This window comes from Diplotaxodon limnothrissa, linkage group LG7 (genome assembly GCF_057381915.1).
Source record: "Diplotaxodon limnothrissa isolate DT_005_m linkage group LG7, D_limnothrissa_male_GT1.1, whole genome shotgun sequence".
In the NCBI taxonomy this organism is placed as follows: domain Eukaryota; kingdom Metazoa; phylum Chordata; class Actinopteri; order Cichliformes; family Cichlidae; genus Diplotaxodon; species Diplotaxodon limnothrissa.
The window spans coordinates 47746782-47767438 of record NC_140602.1 but is presented as its reverse complement, the minus strand read 5'-3'; the positions used below and the strand labels follow the sequence as shown (position 1 = coordinate 47767438).

General features: G+C 44.0%; 1 protein-coding gene across 1 annotated transcript; it reads right to left on the bottom strand.

Moving 5' to 3' along the window:
- Positions 1-12498: 12498 nt before the first annotated feature.
- On the bottom strand, positions 12499-19198 carry pax8 (paired box 8). The gene is made up of 11 exons (XM_085358292.1): positions 19177-19198; positions 17413-17578; positions 17084-17281; positions 16808-16884; positions 16503-16628; positions 15522-15697; positions 15322-15442; positions 14833-15090; positions 14520-14621; positions 13308-13397; positions 12499-12569 (listed from the first exon to the last, which is right to left on the bottom strand). The coding sequence occupies exons 1-11, from the start codon at positions 19196-19198 to the stop codon at positions 12499-12501; spliced, it is 1407 nt and encodes a 468-aa protein (XP_085214418.1).
- Between the last annotated feature and the right edge of the window lie 1459 nt (positions 19199-20657).

The window sequence follows — 20657 nt, the reverse complement described above, 5'->3', positions numbered from 1 at the left end:
AAGCTGCTTCGCTCACAGATCACACGACCAGTTTATATCCTTTGAAAGTTTAGATTCATGCACGCCGGAGGTGCGCTGACGTTACTCTTTTTTTAGTTTGTGGAAGCACCGAGCAGAGAACAAAGAAACACCCAAGTCTCATCTAAAAACTGCCTTAGCAACTTATTGATCTTGTGCACTTTTCAATAAAGATAAACCTCAGGTAATCCATAACCTTCAAACTCCCTCAGGACCGAGGGGAGACCCTGACCTAATTTTTTGAGTGACTTAAATTCCTGGACCTAATTTATTTAGTATTGTTTTAATTTTTGAATTTGAATTTTTGTTTTTCGGTACTCAGAATGGCACAGATGTTTTTCACCGTGCTTTGCACCACAAGAGGGTACTGTAGCACAGGATATTGCGCTGTGATATCGCCCTGCCGTCCTGTCTGTTGTGAAGTGGTTTTTCTAAAGAATCCTCATTGCACTTTTGTTTTTCTATACCATATGTATGAAATGTTTATTTTCTCTCTCTGTTACATGTTTTGTTCAAATGAAAGGTTCCTTTTCCACAATAAAATATAACTTACATTTATTATTCAGTATTCTGGAGACACTTTTGGTTTCAGCTCCTGTTATTTATCATCACTTTTTAGCACATTTTCAAGACAACCTTGTTTTTATAGACACAAATGCCGTCACTGATATTAGAATATCTGCCATAAAGCTCACAGATACTTGTGTGGCACTTGTTTTCACAACAAAATGAATCTGAATCGATTTTTGGACTGTAATTTATTTGTTTTGTGCCGTCTTACATATCTTATAATTGTATTTTTGATCCGTTAAAGACTAAAAGTTTAATTGATTTTATTAGTTACCCCTAATACGGTTAAACGTGTGTGTTTGTTGGTTGGATTTCTGGCCAGTGTACTCTGTTAGTTTGACGACAAAATGCACACTGCATCTTAGCTCCTCTATTTTTGTTTTTAACTACAAAACTCGGTCATAATGGACTCATCAGCCATGTTATTGGGCACACATTGTCAGTACCTCGCTGGATCCAGATTCCTCAGAGATTTTGGGCTATAGTAACATGAAAGCGTCACACAGGTGCTGCAGATTTGTCAGCTGCACATCCAGGATGTGAACCTCCCGTTCCACCAGATTCTAAAGGTGCTTTTATGAACTGAGACCTGATGACTGTGGAGGCCATTTGAGTACAGTGAGCTCCTTGTCATGTTTATGAAACCAGTTTGAGATCATTTGAGTTTGAGCTGGGATCAGCATAGTCAACAGCAATAATCAGGTAGGCTGTGGTGTTTAAACAATGCTCAGCTGGTACTAAGTGGTCCAAAGCATGCCTAGAAATTATCCCCCCTCCCCATTATGCTACCATCAGCTGCCTGAACCCATCCATGGTTCAGGCTGCTGGGTCAGTGCTTTCATGTTGTGTACTCCAACCTGCGTCCCTACCATCCAGATATAACAGCAGAAATATAGACTCATCAGACCAGGAATTGGTTTTCCAATAGCCTCAGTTTCCTGTTCTTAGCTGACAGGAGTGGAATCCGCTCTTCTGCAGCTGAAGCCCATCTGCTTCAAGGTTTGGTGTGTTGTGTGTTCAGGTATGCTCTTCTGTATTTTTTACCTTTTACCTTCATCTCAGCTCGAACAGTCTGGCCATTCTACTCTAATCCAGAGTCTCCTGTTTGAACTTCAGCGTGTTGTCTTGATCACATCTGCCCACATAAATTTGTTTCTTGTAAACTTGTTTGGCTGAAGTGTCACCTCAAACAAGGAAAATCTCTGGCTCTCACAGACCTGTAACATCTTCTGTAAGAAGCTTTTCTGTCCCCCACTCGTTACCTGTATGAATGGCACCTGTTTGAACTCATCATCTGTATAAAAGACACCTGTCCACAGCCTCAAACAGTCAGACTCCAAACTCCGCCATGGCCAAGACCAAAGAGCTTTCGAAGGACACCAGGAAAAGTATTGTAGACCTGCACCAGACTGGGAAGAGTGAATCTACAATAGGCAAGCAGCTTGGTGTGAAAAAATCAACTGTGGGAGCAATCATCAGAAAATGGAAGACATACAAGACCACTGATAATCTCCCACGATCTGGAAAAAAAAATGAGCAAGATGAAAACAGACATTGTACAGGAACCGCTTTAGGAAGCTGGAGGGGAAGTGAGTAAACGAGTGGGAAGAACACCTCGATACATTTAATGATCCACCGAGAGCGCCGACAGTCCAAATAACTGCTTGAAAACTGCGAGAATATATGGACGTAATTGTGTTATTTCTGGCTCTCGCTATGATGATCCTCTGCTGGGATCTGAGGCAATAAAGAAAATGATGATTATGATGATCTCATTTCAGCACTTATGTTATTACCTGAGCCAGATGACTACCTGAGTGGGAAGGCCTGCCGCTGTGGAGGAGTGCAAGAAACAGGAATAAAGAGGATTTTTTAGTATTTAAACTGGTGTTTTCCATCTGCTGATATTTACATCGGTTTATTACGATATAGATGCTCGTTGTATATACAGTGGGGCAAAAAAGTATTTAGTCAGCCACCGATTGTGCAAGTTCCCCCACCTAAAATGATGACAGAGGTCAGTAATTTGCACCAGAGGTACACTTCAACTGTGAGAGACAGAATGTGAAAAAAAAATCCATGAATCCACATGGTAGGATTTGTAAAGAATTTATTCGTAAATCAGGGTGGAAAATAAGTATTTGGTCAATAACAAAAATACAACTCAATACTTTGTAACATAACCTTTGTTGGCAATAACAGAGGTCAAACGTTTACTATAGGTCTTTACCAGGTTTGCACACACAGTAGCTGGTATTTTGGCCCATTCCTCCATGCAGATCTTCTCGAGAGCAGTGATGTTTTGGGGCTGTCGCCGAGCAACACGGACTTTCAACTCCCGCCACAGATTTTCTATGGGGTTGAGGTCTGGAGACTGGCTAGGCCACTCCAGGACTTTCAAATGCTTCTTACGGAGCCACTCCTTTGTTGCCCGGGCGGTGTGTTTTGGATCATTGTCATGTTGGAAGACCCAGCCTCGTTTCATCTTCAAAGTTCTCACTGATGGAAGGAGGTTTTGGCTCAAAATCTCACGATACATGGCCCCATTCATTCTGTCCTTAACACGGATCAGTCGTCCTGTCCCCTTGGCAGAAAAACAGCCCCATAGCATGATGTTTCCACCCCCATGCTTCACAGTAGGTGTGGTGTCCTTGGGATGCAACTCAGTATTCTTCTTCCTCCAAACACGACGAGTTGAGTTTATACCAAAAAGTTCTACTTTGGTTTCATCTGACCACATGACATTCTCCCAATCCTCTGCTGTATCATCCATGTGCTCTCTGGCAAACTTCAGACGGGCCTGGACATGCACTGGCTTCAGCAGCGGAACACGTCTGGCACTGCGGGATTTGATTCCCTGCCGTTGTAGTGTGTTACTGATGGTGACCTTTGTTACTTTGGTCCCAGCTCTCTGCAGGTCATTCACCAGGTCCCCCCGTGTGGTTCTGGGATCTTTGCTCACCGTTCTCATGATCATTTTGACCCCACGGGATGAGATCTTGCGTGGAGCCCCAGATCGAGGGAGATTATCAGTGGTCTTGTATGTCTTCCATTTTCTGATGATTGCTCCCACAGTTGATTTTTTCACACCAAGCTGCTTGCCTATTGTAGATTCACTCTTCCCAGTCTGGTGCAGGTCTACAATACTTTTCCTGGTGTCCTTCGAAAGCTCTTTGGTCTTGGCCATGGCGGAGTTTGGAGTCTGACTGTTTGAGGCTGTGGACAGGTGTCTTTTATACAGATGATGAGTTCAAACAGGTGCCATTCATACAGGTAACGAGTGGGGGACAGAAAAGCTTCTTACAGAAGACGTTACAGGTCTGTGAGAGCCAGAGATTTTCCTTGTTTGAGGTGACCAAATACTTATTTTCCACCCTAATTTACGAATAAATTCTTTACAAATCCTACCATGTGAATTCATGGATTTTTTTTTTCACATTCTGTCTCTCACAGTTGAAGTGTACCTCTGGTGCAAATTACTGACCTCTGTCATCATTTTAAGTGGGGGAACTTGCACAATCGGTGGCTGACTAAATACTTTTTTGCCCCACTGTATATCACGTTTTAAACTGTAAACCGTGAACAGTAATTTATGCTGGTCATTTACCTGATCATACCTTCTTCAGACTTTTGGACTCCCTGAAACTGAGGCAAAGAGTTTTCAACTATTGATCAGAGGATGATTAAACCAATAAAATTATTCAAGGTCTGGAAAAAACAAAACCTGACACCCGAAGAAGAAAAAAACCCTCAAAAAGTGAAAAATATAAAGTCTGTCTGTGATGGTTACCCTTAACCCATCTGTGCCAGCAGTGTCAGACAGCAGAGCTCAAGGTGTGTACACGTCGGTTCTTGTCTGTGTGTCTGTGCATATGTGTGTGTGTGTGTGTGTGTGTGTTCCTGTCTAGCTATCTTTGTGAGGACTGAAAATCTGCATTCTACTATACTTGTGAGAACCAACAGTGACCTTTGAGGACACACTCACCGGTCCTCACAAGTTTGAAGGCCTTTTTGAGGCTCAAAATGTGGTTTTAGTGTCAGGGTTACAATTAGGTTACGGTTAGGTTTAGGGTAAGGGTCTGGGTTAGGCATTCATTTTTAATAGTTAGGGTTAGGGTAAGGGGCTAGGGAAACCATTATATCAATGAAGGTCCTCACTAAGATAGCTGAACGGGCTTGTGTGTGTGTGAGTGAGATCACTGCTCTAGGTGGCACGGGTCCTATTTTGTGATCTCTCAGGCTGACATGTCGAGCAGCGGCCGACCTGGGGTGACCAACAAAAGAGCAGGATGTCTAGAACCACCACCACCCCCACCTCTAAAGACACACAAATTCCCCACACAGGAATGTGATGCGACAATAAGGAAACACAATGAAGAGCACAGACAATACAGACAAGCACACACCGTCCCGTCTGCGGGTCAGAATCGGATGAACGCACTGAACAAATGGACGTTTCATTGCACCTGAAGCTGTTTTTGTATATTTAGATCTTTTCCCCTCCTGGACGGACAGACATGAGAGAAACCCGGGATTCTCCATCAGGCGATGAAGCCCAGCTTGTCCTCTGAATGGAAACTGTCTCCATTCATTCACGGAAATAACAACAGCTCATTAAGATAAAGTCAGATTGTGCAGATGAGGGTGACTGATTGGCCACATGAGTGATGGGGGCCCGGGGCCGTCACAGCACCTCCAGAGGGGCGGGGAGGGGCCGACGCCATCTCGGCTAACCTACATGCTCTCGGGCCTGTGACGAAATGTTACAGCGAGAGGCAGCCATTAGCGTCTCCTGCTTTTCCAGCTCAGACACAAACGCTTTAATAATGGTTTACATTCCGGGGTCGCAATCTGTGCCGAAGGTGCCCGTTTGGCGGTGGCGTCGCAGAGGATCTCTCGAGCGGGAGCACTTCTCACATGGCCTGTGGACCATGACTTCAGCCGGTGATGGTGGTGGGCCTGTTTTGGAGTGACCCTCTCTCTCCTCCTCCTCTCCAAGAACAATAACGAGCAGGCTGGAGCAGCAGGGGCTGCATTAGCTGCTGGGTTCAGAGGGCATCCTTTCCAAGGAAGTGGCCTGTTTTTTTTGTCCAATCTGCGCTTCTCCATTCTGGAGCTTGATGCGTCTCAGTCAGGCCTGGATGGGTAATTAAAAAGGCAAGACCTCAAGTTGTGATCATTAGGGGCCAATCCAGAATAGACCCCCCTTTCCGCTATGACTCGTAAGGCTTCCTCATTTCATTGTGCTTCTCTCCTCCCCTTGTGTGTACACGAGGTGGCTTAAACATTGCTCAACCTCCACCCTGGGTCGCACATAAGCCGCAAAACACCTGAAAACACTGCCAGCAAACATAAACTTCACCACAATCAATCCTGTGCCCTTTTTTTCTGCCCTCAATGCTCCTCCTGATGCACATTCTCCATCTGCCGCTGACGCCTTGCACGCTCTACTTGTTACTTTTTATCTGCACTAACACTTCATTTCTCCCACTCTAGCTATTGAAATGTTTCTTTGTCTCCCCTCCACCCACCCACCGCCTCCACTGCCTCTGTCTTCACCCTCCGCTCTTGACTGCTGCTGTTGTGCTGTGTGGCTTTCACCGTCCAGGGCCCTTGAAGTCTCTTTGCGGTCCTCTCATGAGTTTCGTCTCCCCACTCAGACCCCACTTGCCTCTTTCACCGAGACATTAACTCCACTCTTATCCTCTCACGCTCTTATCCAGCGTCCCACGCTCGATATATTTTTTTGAGGCAAATTTATCTTTTTGCATCATTTTGGGAAAAGTCTTTTATCGCTGTAATCTGTTTTACAAGAAACAGGAGGTACTGTAGGAAGACATCTTCCTTTTTTACTCCCATTTTTTTCCCTTTTAACTGCACTCATTAGTGTGGCTTCTCTAGCGGCCAGACATTCTCATTTTATTTGCCAATCAGACCCAGACCAAAGAAGTAGAGCTCCTTTTCCTTTTAGCAGCAAAGGAGCCTCTCTTGTTGAAAAGAGTTAAGCCAAGTGCCTTGCTTGAGGGCATTTTAATGCATGACCTCTTTTTACCCTTCATCGTCCACCCACACACACACACACACACACACACACACACACACACACACACACACACACACACTCAAGAGTCTGACAGTACTCCTCAGGCGCAGACTGTGGTTTTTTTAGATGCAGGACAAACAGAGGGTCAATGCGGCACGCAGAGCGGATCGGGAATGTTTAACTTCTTTATCTCGTTTCATCTTTTAGCCCGTACAAGAATAAGTTTTCGAAGCAGTTCTAGGAATATTTGTGTTCTTCCTTTGCTTGGTAATCTTTGATCTTCTGTGTGCGGGTGGAGGATAAATCAGCACAATCAGCATGTCTGTGTGACGTTGAATGAGGTGTTTGTCGGCCGGGTGTTTGACTGCACTGGCCTCTGCAGGTCAGTCCTCTCCCTCGGGGCAGGACCTGATACCTGGAAGATTTTATCCACCTCCGTCGTGTGTGTATAGTGCTGCATGTGTGTGTGTGCTTTGAAAGGTGCGTTTTTCTTGATGTCTCCTGGTCAATAGTAGCTTCCTGCCTTCGGGGTCTGAGTGTTGTTTAATAGGCCGGTATGACACAGGGCACCTGTGTTTCCTCCTTCTACCTGCTCCGACACAGAAACAGCCTCTGTTTGGCCACTTTGCTCTGTTTGACTGGCACATTTGTTCCAGCTGCATTAGAGTTAAAGATGGAGGAGATTAGATAACTTCTTGAAATTTGAGAGAGGTGATATCATTTGAAGTCTGCTCAGGTGTTCTGAGGCCTCTTTTCGGGCCTATGACAGAAAATTGACTTACAGTGAAATTTAGATGATGATTGCAGTAGGTGGTTTGGTCCTCCACCTTGAACTAGATAAAGGTCATAACCACAATATACAGTACTGTGCAAAAATCTTGAGCCACTCCTTCTTTCTTTCTTTTTTTTTTTTTTTTTTGAGGAACATGGGAAATGCGTGCAGCAAGTTATTGAAATACGTGTAATGGATGCTGGCAGCCTTTTGATCTGTTCTCGGTCAAATTGATCCCACACTGCTTCAATAATGTTGCGGTCTGGGCTTTGGGGAGGCCAATCCATGGCTGACAGTGTTCCAGGTATGCTTTCATCATTATCAGGCTGAACAACAAAGCTGTTGCCAATCAGAGCCTTTCCAAATGGTATCGCATAGCAGATCAAAATCTGATGGTTTTATTACTCCACCAGACCTGTTGCCACTGATTTTCAGTCCACCCACATGGAAAAGAAATAGTAATAACTTATATGATTTACTCATGAAAGTGGCCACTTTCTCATTACTTTCATACATTGTTTTAGTAAGTATCCAAAACATACAAGTTTCATTTATATAATTTTTCAAGGGATCTTATATCTGTTTTCACTCTTGTATGCTTTTCATACAAGTTTCACACAAGACAGATACAAACTTTATAAGATTTATATATATCTTTTCCATATGGGCAGTTTTTGTCTAATATGGCATACCTCAGCCTGCTTCTTAAGGAGATCATTTTTAGATACTGTTAATACTGCTGTGGATAGTTTTTCAGAACGGCTGCTTCTTCTTTTGTCCTCCACGCTGCACACTATACATAGATATACCAAGTTTTCAGCTAATAGCTCTTTGCGAATCACCTTGTTGATGCATAAAACAATTAAATGGGAACAAATGATGTGTTTGTGCAACAGGCAGATACAATTTAAAATGGGTTACTTGCTATTGTCTGTTGCTCTGTTATGTGTACACACTGCACAGGTTCATCCCTTAAGTTAAGAACTTTTTATGCTTGTTTGAGTGTTAAGTGGCTTAACAAAACAATGATGATATTAATAAAAACATTCCTCTGAAAATGGTCAGGTGCAAGGATTGGACTGAAAAGAAAATCACGACATCGTGAACATGAAATTAGTTTTACTATTGAAACTACCCCATGATATTGATCCTCAAAGCTGGCCGTAGAAAAAAACCTCCTCTCCCTCCCCACAAAATGTACACTTAGAAGATCTGTTACCTTCTTTGTCTTGTCATTGTTATCGCTGGTATTGGGGTTTTGAATAGCGAGGGCTCAGAAATGCTGGATAATAATAATTAGTTTATCAGTAGTAGTGGAAATAACAACAAGAAGGCACGAGTATAGCATCCACATGATACTGGGTTTTTTTTCAATGCAGCGTCAGTGGAGAGCCTTCACCACACCCGTGGTATCAGTCAGCCGTTGCAGTGCAGCCGCAGACTGGTTGGACATTTTCTGATCAACTTCACCGGTGATTATATAGAAAAGGTGAGTTTAACAACCTCAGTTCATTCATTCAGAGACACACAGTGACGACTGCAATAAGCTTCTGACATGGCGTGTGACGTTTCCCTGCTTCTGCATGGGTAACAGTTAGAGAGTCAGCCTGTGAAATCTATGGAAATATATGAACTGAGGCAGATCATACATTTCATACAACTCAGCTAAATGTTCAATAAGTCCTCCCAAACCACCACTGTGGTTCCTGTTATATTGGCACGTAAGATTGCTGGATAGTGGTCTGGACTGAGTAAACAGGCTAAATACCTGTACGATGAATCTCACTTCCATTAGCCTTTACGCTACCCTACTGTGGGAAGTAGTTGCTGTATCACAGAGCTGCACAGAACCAACACTACAGCTGCCAACGTCATCACACTCGTACTCATCATTTTCTCGTCACATGTTCTTCTCTTAAATGCATCCATGGGGTTGCACATTTCCCTGTAACACACTTCTGCCCCTTTAGCTCTGTTAAAGAAGGAGAAGTTCAGAATAATCATTTAGAGTAATTAGTGATAAGGTAATGGGTTCACTCACACAATCTGGGTCTAATCAAGGGTCACAAAGAGGTTGACCCGGGCGGGGCCCGCCTGGCAGCGCTGCCATTCACAGTTAAAAACAGCGGCGTGTCCTGCAGCTCATTTGGGTGGACAAACTCTGCCAGCCTACATTATACGTATTCGTCAGGCTGAATTGGTGGGCCAGTATCTCGGGCCCAGAGATAAGTGGAGAACTTTCCAGATGACTGGAGCAGGACAACCCCAGCCCGTCATTCCACTGATTGCCACACACTCCTCTGTTGCCTTTTTGGCAGCAATTTCTGCCGGGCCCCCCTCCATTCTGCCTTTCACTTTGTCCCAGTAATGATAATGGGACACATGCCTTCACCGCCACACACAATGTTATATCACACAAGCACACACTCTCACTCTGTCTGTCCGTCTCTCGCACACACACACTCAGGGGCACAGTGTTAGTACGGTTTCTCTGTTAAATGTAGTAAGTCCCTGTCGCCCCATCCTGCCAGCTTTGTCTGCCCTCAGCTGTTCCGGCCCGGTGCCCGTATTGTGCTGCCGGGCTCATTACCAGAAGCACTGTGGCCCGAAACCTCCTCACTAATAGGCCCGGGGAGAGACAGAGAGGAGTTATTTCTGTTGTGTTGTCTGTGGAGCAGTTGTAATGTGTGGGGTTTTTTGGCAGCAGGACTGTTAATGTTTAACGCTCGCTGCTGTTATTTCTCTGGCTGGTCCTCAGCTGGCTGGAGAAGCTGAAAAAAAGGGTTTCACTTAAAAGATTTTCCTCATTCCAGCGAGGCACATGAACGCGAACGAGCGTATATGGATGTGTATCATGTCTCTGCATGCTTGAGCAAGGGACTTGCAACCAATGAGCGTCTGGGTGGTTGATGGGCTGTCTGGGGTGGACCAGGCCACTTGGACAACAATGGGATGAAATTCTGGTGTTGTTTAAAGTTTACAGAGCAGTGTGTGTGTGTGTGTGTGTGTGTGTGTGTGTGTGTGTGTGTGCGCGTGTGTGTGTGTGTCTACAGTGGTTTGGCTGGAGGAGCGAGAGGAAGCAGGGGGTGTAAAGGAGTGAGTCAGGAAATGGTGAAATGTGAGGAGATGGAAGACTTGAGGGGGGAAAGAAAAAGAAAGAGGAGCGCATACTGTAAACAGAAACGTGTCAGGGCTGATCTTCATCAGCAGATCCTCTGACTGAGGACTTCAGGTGATTGTCTCAGAGAAAACCCTTCATGCAGTCTGATTGAGGAGTTACATAATTAGACTTGAGGGTTTCTTTAAAGATGAATTAGGCCATGAACTGTGCAGAAGTTCGTGAACTAAAAAACGACTACAGCGATCGCGGTGGTCTAATGAGAGTAAAGAGCAGCTCAGAAGATCCAACACAGGAGTTCAATCAGGTTCAAGTGCAGGTTTCAAATAAATACTCTGATATTAAGTTACAAATAAAACAACAACAAAAAAAAGTTAGATTAAAAAAAACCATTATTATCGCATTTATTTTCATAATAATAATAAAATGAAAATGTATTTATTTTATCGGTCTCATTATTTTTTATATTGTGTTTTTGTTTTGTTTTTTCTAAATTATCAAAAATTTTAAAAAGAAATGTATTTTTTTTTAAAAAGGAAAAAATCGTCCCGACCTCTCGCCATTAATCTCGCGGTAGGTGGAGGTGGTGGTGGCACCAGGTGGGCCGCGGCACCGCCGAACCGTGGCCTCGTTACGGCGGCTCTATAATGAGGCCGCAAAGAGGAAAAATAATTGCAAATAAAAGTACATGATGCAGAAAATAAAAAAAGAAATTAGACAGATGCGCGTGTTTTTCGGGATCATTGACTGTGTCCTTTAAAAAATGCTGAGTGGAAAAAAAAAAAGCATTTCAGGTTTTTTTTCTGTTGTTGTTGTTTTTTTTGGGGGGGGAGGGGGGGTCAGCTCACCGAAATAGCGTCAACGATGACGTCACCAATAATAATAATAATAATAATAATAATAATAATAATAATAATAACCGATTTAACGTATCACAATTTCCCTGCTATATTGAGCTCTGGAGAATTGAGAAAGCAAACAGGGAAAAAGCACATAAATTTGTCATGCTTTAATTAAAATAATTCTTTAGAAATTCATTATGTACATCTGCAATAATATTAATAACAGTATAAGAAAAAATAGTCACAGTTTTTACCAAACATCAGAACATCAGCATGACAACAAACTCAATTTAACTGAAGCAAAAACAAACGTATTTCAAGCCTTGTTGGTTTTTAGTGGCCAAATCATCATCACCCCCTCCCCTCTTAGTGAAACTGCATCACTTCCCCCATAAAGTAATTCTTCATTTACATTATGTACATATTGCTGGACAGATATGTAATTGTCTTTGAGGGGCGTATGGAGGCTTTTCTTCTGTAACTGTGATTTTTCCCCCCCCCCAACAGTAAAATCAGAATTTACAGTAACAAAAAATAAAATAATAATAATCACAAACTGAATTTGCAGGCAAGCATACAAGTAGATTGAGAATAGAAATTGATTCGTGGTGATAGGATAGGATTCAGTTTTTTCCCTCTTCTTAAAAACAAAGAAAAACAAATAAAGGTTGTAAACAAAGCAGGCATAGTTCAGTACAAAGAAGTTGCATATCCCTTATTCACTGGATCAGTGGAGTCAAGTTGCAGATGTGCCAGGAAAAGAAAAGAAGAAGAAAGAAAACAGTCTTTGGCCAAAACAGCGCTGAATGGATTCATACTGAAAATATGCTCCCATGGAGTCTGTGGAAACAAGCCCTGGAGGAGGTCGTGGTTAGCAATGTGTAAACGTGCATGAGTCACAGCTACCCTGGGAAACGCTGTCTGTGACTGCAAATAAATACAGGAGCAGGCTTAGGATGACCATGAGAGGACGAGAAGGAGAGAAAAAATGTGTTGCTGGGTCATCAGTAGAAGTCTCGAGTTCACTTCCAGTTTAGAGCTGCGTGTCTCGGTCCACATCAGATCAGCTGATGGTAAGGTCTCCAGTCTTTACCGTGGCGTGGAGGCCCATCAGGACTGAGGCGAGCAGCGAGGACTAGAGGTGGTCGTAGGCGGCTGCAGATGGCGGGCCCGTGCGGGAGGCCGAGCTGTAGTAATAGGGCGAGCCTGCGGGGGGAGACACAGATGGAGCTGGATGATGCTGGTGGTCACAGCTTTGGCTCTGAGTGTTTTGAGGCTGAAGGCCCATCGCGACCTGCACGTAATGAGGGACCCGGAAACCCTAAAAGCATGAGTGATGCTGGGGTATGTTTCAAGCAGAAAATCAGCCATCAAACCTCCACCTCTCTGTCAATTAATAAAATTTGGTGATGAGATGAGAATACAAAGCGAGTTTCTCCAGCAATTAGACTACAAGATGCCTGCCTGCACTCCACAAAACTGCAGTAACAATACAACAATACTGCATACACTGCTGTCTTTGAGGTAAAAATGAATACATTTCAAGCTACTGTACATTTCAGTGTCGAGAAATGGAAATGTTAAAGGTTTAGATGACTTTTTGCTCATTAGTTAATGAAAAGTTGTTTTACCAGTTGTCTGATGTTATATTGTTTTGTCTGCAGCCCAGATGTGGCTTTTAATACAGCAAAATTTTTACCAAGATAAATGAATATGTTAAAGAAAGGTAGGGGGGTCAAAAAGTGCATTAGGTGTCACGCGCGCCACTTCCTGGTAGGCCGTCTATTAAATTCTAGTCAGAGTGAAATGTTTCTGAATCATAAGGTCAGAGAGAAAATTCTCGTAAACCGTTTGTGAATTCTGGAGAAGCTCCGCAGGGGACACGTTCGCCGCCTTAGTAACAAATATGCACGGGGTTGGGCTTACGTGTGCTCAGTTACTCACCCAGCAAGCTGGAGTTGGTGAACCTCCAGGCTTCGCTGTACGAGGTGTAGGGCGAGTGGCTGTAGGACTGACCCGAGTAGTCTGCACCTGCTGCAGAGAAGGAAAAGAACATTTTAAAAATAAAGTTGAGCAAACAGTCCAAACGCTCCGAGCTGAAACACGCGAGGAGACGTTTTTTATTAAAATGCAAAGCTGGAGCATTGCAAGGAGCTCGGCAGGTTGTTTGTCTGAGTGCCAGCATCTGTTCAGCCTTAGCTCATAATTCACCGACAGTTAGTGCGGCCTGTAAACCATTAATCTGTGGTGCAGGTGGATGGCTGAGGGTAAAATCCCTCGGCCCAGTGGTGCGTGCACACAGCTAGCCTTTACGCCCTCTTTCTCCAGCGCTTAGGCCCCTTCCATCGTTCAGCCTCTGCCCTCTGAAATGTCCTCCTCCTCTCTCCATCCTGCACTTCCTGTCTGGCAACTCCTCTTTCTTTCATTTTTCTTTTCTTCTTCTTCTTCTTTTTTTTTTTAAACATTCCAATATCTAATTGGTAATTATGTTGGCTGGAATGAATCCCTGAGCTCCCCACCTCCTCCTCCTTTTCTGCCCCCCCCCTACTCGGTAATTGTGTATCAACGCTTCCTCACAGCGAGCCCACCAGAAAAAAATAATAAATCAGACCCTCTCATTTCGCGCTTCGGAGGGCAGACTTCAAATAAAAAAAAAAAAAGGCAGATCGCACACATACATGCACATACACACTCTCTCTCTCTCTCTCTCTATGCTCACATGCAGGCATCTTGACACACACACACACACACACACACACACCCTGTAAAAAACAACAACAAAAAAACCTTCTACTCTTCCCAGCTTTACGCCCCATCCACCCACAACCATTGCATCTCCCTCCTGGGCCCCCTGGTTCCCATGGCGATGTGTGGTAAGAGGTGTCTGGGTGAGGGGGTGTGGGCAGCAGGGTGGAACCCCAGCCAGTTCCCTGTACCCCTCCCCATCGGGCTCACGTGCACCCCTGCGCTCGTTCACCCTGGCAAGACTACTCATTAACTCAGCCCGTCTCCTGGTTAATCTACAAGCCGCCATCCTGCCCTGCTCCTTCTTTCTGTTTCCTTTCCTTCCTCCTCTTTCTCTCTCTTTCTTTCTACTTGTCTTTCCATTTTTCCATTTTTAAAACAAAAACGTATTCCTTCGGGTCAGCTCCTTACCTGCTACCATTCCCGTGATTGCAGAGGAAGAGTATCCCGTCTGAGCAGGGGAGGGGATGTGAGGTGGGTAGCCAGGGAGGGTGGAGCTCACCATGTCGCGCCCTGAAAGCAAACAAAAAAGCCGCACATCTTTAACACCGAGGTGGATGTTTAGATTGGTGTTTTGTGCTGGACAAACGTGTAAGATGCAAAGACTGAATTGAAGCTGAAACGATAGGATCAGTTTATCATTTAACTTTCTGCAGCATTCAAATGCCGAAAAATAAACGAATGAGCAAAAAGTAAACAGAGATGAGATGGATGGCTGCGTTACCTGAGATGACAGACTGACTGCTGAATTGCCCATACACTGGTGCATGATGGGAGAATGAGTTGAAGGCGTTGGGGAAATGGTTGGAACTGCTGCTGCTGCTGCCGCTGCAGCTGCTGCCGCTGACAGAAATGGGTTTCTGCAGCGCGTGCAGCTCCACAAAAGCCAGGTTACAGGCTGCCATGTTTGGGGAGGGGGTTGTGCTGGTCACTTCTGGGGACATTTCCTGTTTTAGACAAAGTGGCAGGGTCTGTACGGGCTCTGAGGTGGCGAGAGCCAGTGTGCAGCGCGTGGGTAAGGAAATAAAAAAACAAAACAAAGCAAAAACAAATGGTGAACATGGGTGGAAGTGAAAAAAGAAAAAACACGCAGGACTAAAAGAACTGTGTGAAATGCCAAAACTGAACAAAGAGTGAGCGGCAGCATGTGGAGGGTTCTGGGCCCTGTGGTTAATGGAGGTTAAAGAGCATAATCCAGCATTAAGAGTCTCACCAGTCACCATGGTGTAGCTCTGGTGTGCCGACAGATTTCGTCCAATGGCAGAGCTGGATGATGAGAGGCTGGTCTTGGCTTCGTCTAGGCTACCGTTGATGAGGGACAGCGGGTACAGAGTCTGAGGATGATAAAGGCTGCTGTTACAAGTGTACAAGTAAAAAAATGAAATGAGGCTTTTCAGTCCAAACAGTCGGTACCTGCTCGGTTTTGCTGTTTGCTGCTGATCCGAATGAATCCGGAGGATAGTGATGACGATCGAAGCCGCAGTCCAGATGTTGCGAGGCGGGGGGGAAGTGTTCCACTCTCATCTGTTTCCTCGGGATGCCTCCGCTGCCCTGAGAGTCCACGCTGTGCCGACAGCTCTCCTGATCACCTGTGAGAGGCAACGAGGAGGATAGAGGAGGAGGAAAGCTTCGTGTTAAACTGGCAAACAGTAATTTTATCCTGAAGGTCTTTAAATGTCCTCTGAGAAGATTTTGGCCCCTTCAATTATTTGAAAACTAAAGAGCTAAAGAGCTTGTCTCTTTGGCACAGTTCCTAAGTGGCTCTAATCTTAATTAACTGGTTTGTAGTTCTTTGTGGCCATCTGCGTCCCTCAGAGCTCCATCCCAAGTTTGCGCTCTCTTACTACTTCTTTGAATTTATTAGAAATCACAACATTAATAAAACTAAAGCAGGCCATAAATCACCGCTAACAAATGATTACACTGATATCAACGACTTGATTGCCTGCGTCCCTGACAGACGTCAGCTTTTTAGTTATTGGAGGAAAAACTGAGATCTGTCTAAATGCTGAAGAACAGGACAGAAGCTGCTGTGTCACAGTGATTGGTGTTAAGCGTGCCCTGTCGTGCACAGGACCTTGCAAACCTTAATAAAGTAAAGCTGAATTTCCGTTCGAGGGACAACTTTTGGCCTGTTTTACCCTTGCAACAGGAAAGTGTTCTTACAGGAAACAAGGTCAGATTAATGATTAAATAAAGCAGCTGGGAGAGCCATACTTGTTTTCATCTTTAAAAGTTTTAGAGTGCATGCCTGCAGAAGACCTAGAAACAAGTTTTTCCAGCCATATTTGCCTTTGTTTTCTCAGTATTGTTAAGGATAGTGGGCAGTAACCCAGTCTTTCTTATGAATAAGCTTCAGATTGCGGTGTTTTGTTTGCTAGATTGATTTCTTACTGTCATCGTGGCTCCTTTTGCCTTCGCCGTTGGGTTGAGGAATACCCAGCAAGCCACTGATGGAGTAAGTTGAACCCAGAGAGTCCGACTGCGGGGATTCTGGAGGGGTGACCGCAGAACTGGGGACTGAGAGCGAGAGAAAGAGAGAACAACAAAGACAGATCTGAGACAACGATACTGCGCAGCTCTTTGCTGCTGATGTGACGAGAGGCCCGAGTTTAATCTCGCAGAGCAATGTATTTAATCCTAATCCTTTCCTGCATCCCTTGTTGTCGTGCATGTGTTCATAAGTGGTGCAGACTTACTCAAAGTTTGCCCTGGACTCAGGCCTTTTCCATCCAGAGGAAGGTTAAACGGCTGCTGGACCTTCGTTCGGATTATTCTGGAACAAAAACAACAATTTTTAATGGATTAAAGCATTCCCACTAATTATACCACACACACACACACAAAGGCAAAACAAAGGCAGCACACTCAGTCTCAGCCATTCAGCTCAGCCGAACTCAGCCAGTCACAGCTAAATGCTGCTTAACCACCTGAACCCCGGCTTACACGATTTCATTCATAATTCAGTTTGGCACCTGTTAATGGAGCTCACGCTGGGCACTGTGTCACTGTCACACACTCCCTCCGCCAGCAGCCGGTCTCTGATTTCCCAGGCGAACATGGTGGGATTCTGCCTCTTGTACTCAGCGATCTTCTCCACAACCTTAGGAGTGGCCACTTTGGGCTTGGAGCCGCCAATCACACCGGGCTTGATGCTGCCTGTTTCATAGTAGCTGGAAGGGAAAGATGATTTTGTAAGTGGAAAGTTTAGACGGGACATAAAAGTGCTCCTGATGATTAAGCAACCTCTCAGCTCTCGAGACTCTCATTAACAGGAACAATTAACAGGAAGTTGAGGACTCACCGTCCCAGGATCTTGCTGACGCAGCCGTGGCTGACTCGAAGCTGCCGGGAGATGTCACAAGGCCGAACCCCCTGATGGGCCATGTCCACAATGCGTTGCCGGATCACCTCCGGAAGCGGGCGTCCATTAACAAACATTCCACCTAGTTGGTTAAGACCCCCATGACCTGGGGGAGGAGGGGGGATGAACACTTATAAATGTCATGGAACTCACGTGCACCTGTCTGCACACACGCACACATGCATGTTGATTCAATCACACCTGCTGATTCACACATCATTTATCCAGGTTAACTCTATAAAAGCTGTTTGCATGGAAAGAAATGATCTAAAAGTTCACACACACAGATTTTACAGATTCATACCAGAACTTTACTCAGTGTTTTAATCTATTTATATTTTATTTAAAATATAACATAAAAATAATTAAAAGAAATAAAAAAAAATACTAATGATTACATATTAGTGCTATATTTTGCAGAACCGGGCATATTTAATTTATCTAAAGTAAACAGAATTTATCCCTAAAGCAAGACTGATGTTTTAGATTTAGATAATAAACAAGATGGCAGTGAGTCGTGGAGGTTAGTGAGACCTTTTGATACTTGGATGTGGTTAGCGTCAGTCTTTTCTGGAAGCTTTTTGTGTGTTTAAAAGTTTTATAAATAGGAAAAAAGCTGATATTGATCAAAACTTCAGTTATTTTGGGTGTGAAATTGCTTTTGTGTTTAACACTGGCAACAAACAGAAATGCGCATTCTGGAAAAACTAATGGTTCTTTGATGATCCCACTGGCTAATCGCCTCCTTATAAATAACACCTTCAGGCTTTTCTCCTCACAGTTCCCATTTATAGGCCGCTAATTTGAGGCTCAGTTGGCTTCAGTGACAGTGACTAATGTTATTTTACATTTCAGGAGAACATGTCACTCAGTGAAGGGGCGAGGTGGAGGGGGGTGGGGGTGGGGTAACATTTTAAACTGTGAAGTTCAAGTAAAAAAAAGAAAAAAAATCGGATTGTCTATACTCAGTTTTTATTATTTTATGCGTTTCCAGCCTGTTTTTGAGAAGCATCTGTTCACATGAATTATTAAAGTTTAATATCTGTTCTCTGGCACATATAAAAAATATGTATATGTATTTTTTACACTACAGAAATGTGACTGGTGTTCTACAATAACGTGATTTTTTTTTTCATTTTTAATGCACATGAAGCTGATTTTCTGCGCGCATTTACTACAAATTAGGCACAAAGTGCTCCCCTGCTTCGCCCCGGCATATCCTCCATGTCTTCTCTAAAGGCTTGCACGGTGGTGACTCTGCAAGAACACCATTGCTTTTAATTTAACCCCATTGAGTCGCTCGTTTCTCTCAGCCTTTTCTCTTTTCCCCCCCAGCTTTCATTTCCACATCAAACAGCGGCCGGACGAGGCCGAGGCATGGAGGGAGGGCAGCCTCTATTAACGCTGCCAGCCGAGTGTGGAAAAAAATCTCCCTGCCAAGCTTCATCAACCTGCAGGATATTAAAGCGGAGCGGCCCCGAGGCGGACAGGGGGGTAGTGCGTGAACGCGCACGGCGCACTGACACCACGCACACACAGAAAAACAAAGCATGGGTTAATAGATAGATAGATAGATAGATAGATAGATAGATAGATAGATAGATAGATAGATAGATAGATAGATAGATAGATAGATAGATAGATAGATAGATAGATAGATAGATAATCCACGGTCTTCATAGAAGAACACATCTCAGTATTTACCTCTCCCGGTGTTACTGGACATATCCCTGAGTTTGTGCTTGTTGCTCCACCAGCTGAACGTGACGCTCTCCTCCTCCACGCCGACCCGGTTAAAGTGTGTTTATACTCCTACCCCTGCCTGGTCTGGCATGAGTGTTCTCCCACCAACTTCGAGCTGCAGGACATCAAGGTGTTTGTGAAACTGGCTGCTGGTCATATCTGTGCGGCCTCTGAACTCCTACTAAACAAACGTTTCCTCCCTGCGCGTTCATCTCACACCGTTAGGTCTACCTGTGGCCCACCTGCTTGTGCTAGTGGGCTACGGTGTGATGATTGAACAGTCTGCAGGAGATTTAGGCCATAATCTTTATGGCATTATAAAGACTGTATTTGATTTGTCTTATTATAGCGATGATTTGTTTATTATAGCGATACATTTATGTATATTCAGTCAGTACCGAATGAAAGCCGAGGTAAACATCATGGCAGCAGTCTCTACGAGACATGGAGCTGAAATGACAGGACTTCACGTTGGATGTGTTAAAGTGAGAGGCCAGCTAGAGAGATGAAAAATAACAATGTGTTATCATTTCTCGGTTTAAGGACACCCAGGTCTGTATAATGATTAGATCCATTGTAGACGCGGTGGCTGGCAGTTGTTTTTGGCTGTGTGTGTGTGTGTGTGTGTGTGTGTGTGTGTGTGTGTGTGTGTGTGTGTGTGTGTGTGTGTGTGTGTGTGTGTGTGTGTGTGTGTGTGTGTGTCTTGTCTACAGGCTTCATCTGTTCAGCTGCTGTACACTGAAGGACTTTTCAGCTCTGGGAAATTCTCACGAAAATGAGCAAAAACATCAAGTGGTAATTTATGAGTAACGAGGGAAGAAAGAAAAAAAGAAACGATATGACGCCCGTCCTAAAAAAGCAGGTAAGCAGAAGTGGATCAAAAGTCAATAAAGCCGCTGCTGGTTTCTCTAAATGTTCAAAATGTTGTCATGACCTGCTGGGAGGCAGTTTTAAATGACGGACAGGACACCTGGACGGCCTGATTCAGTTCAGTTTACCTGCAATAACTTTAACATCGCAGGTACTAATAATCCATACAGCGCATGCCCAGGTCTAATTTACCTGATACTAATTCATTTATTATTAACTGAAACACACTTTTAATCTCGCTGAACAATCCAATGACAGTTATCTACTTTTTTTTGGTAAGTACTTACTTTATTTGACTTTATTTGACTTATTTTTGTTAGCAATTAGAAATATGTAATATTTTGAAACCTGAAACATGTGTGATAGTCTTAAAAAATAATCGAACTTCTAGATGATTATTAATAATGGAAATTGGAGGTAGCTGGTGAAGAAAAATTTAAAAGCATTTAAACTAATATGACATGACTCTAATGTAAAATTAAATCAAGTGTGTTTTATTTAATTTACTTCGATCAGGCCAAATAAAGAGCCGGTACACAGATGATCCACGGCGGGCTAACTTTTACGTTTGG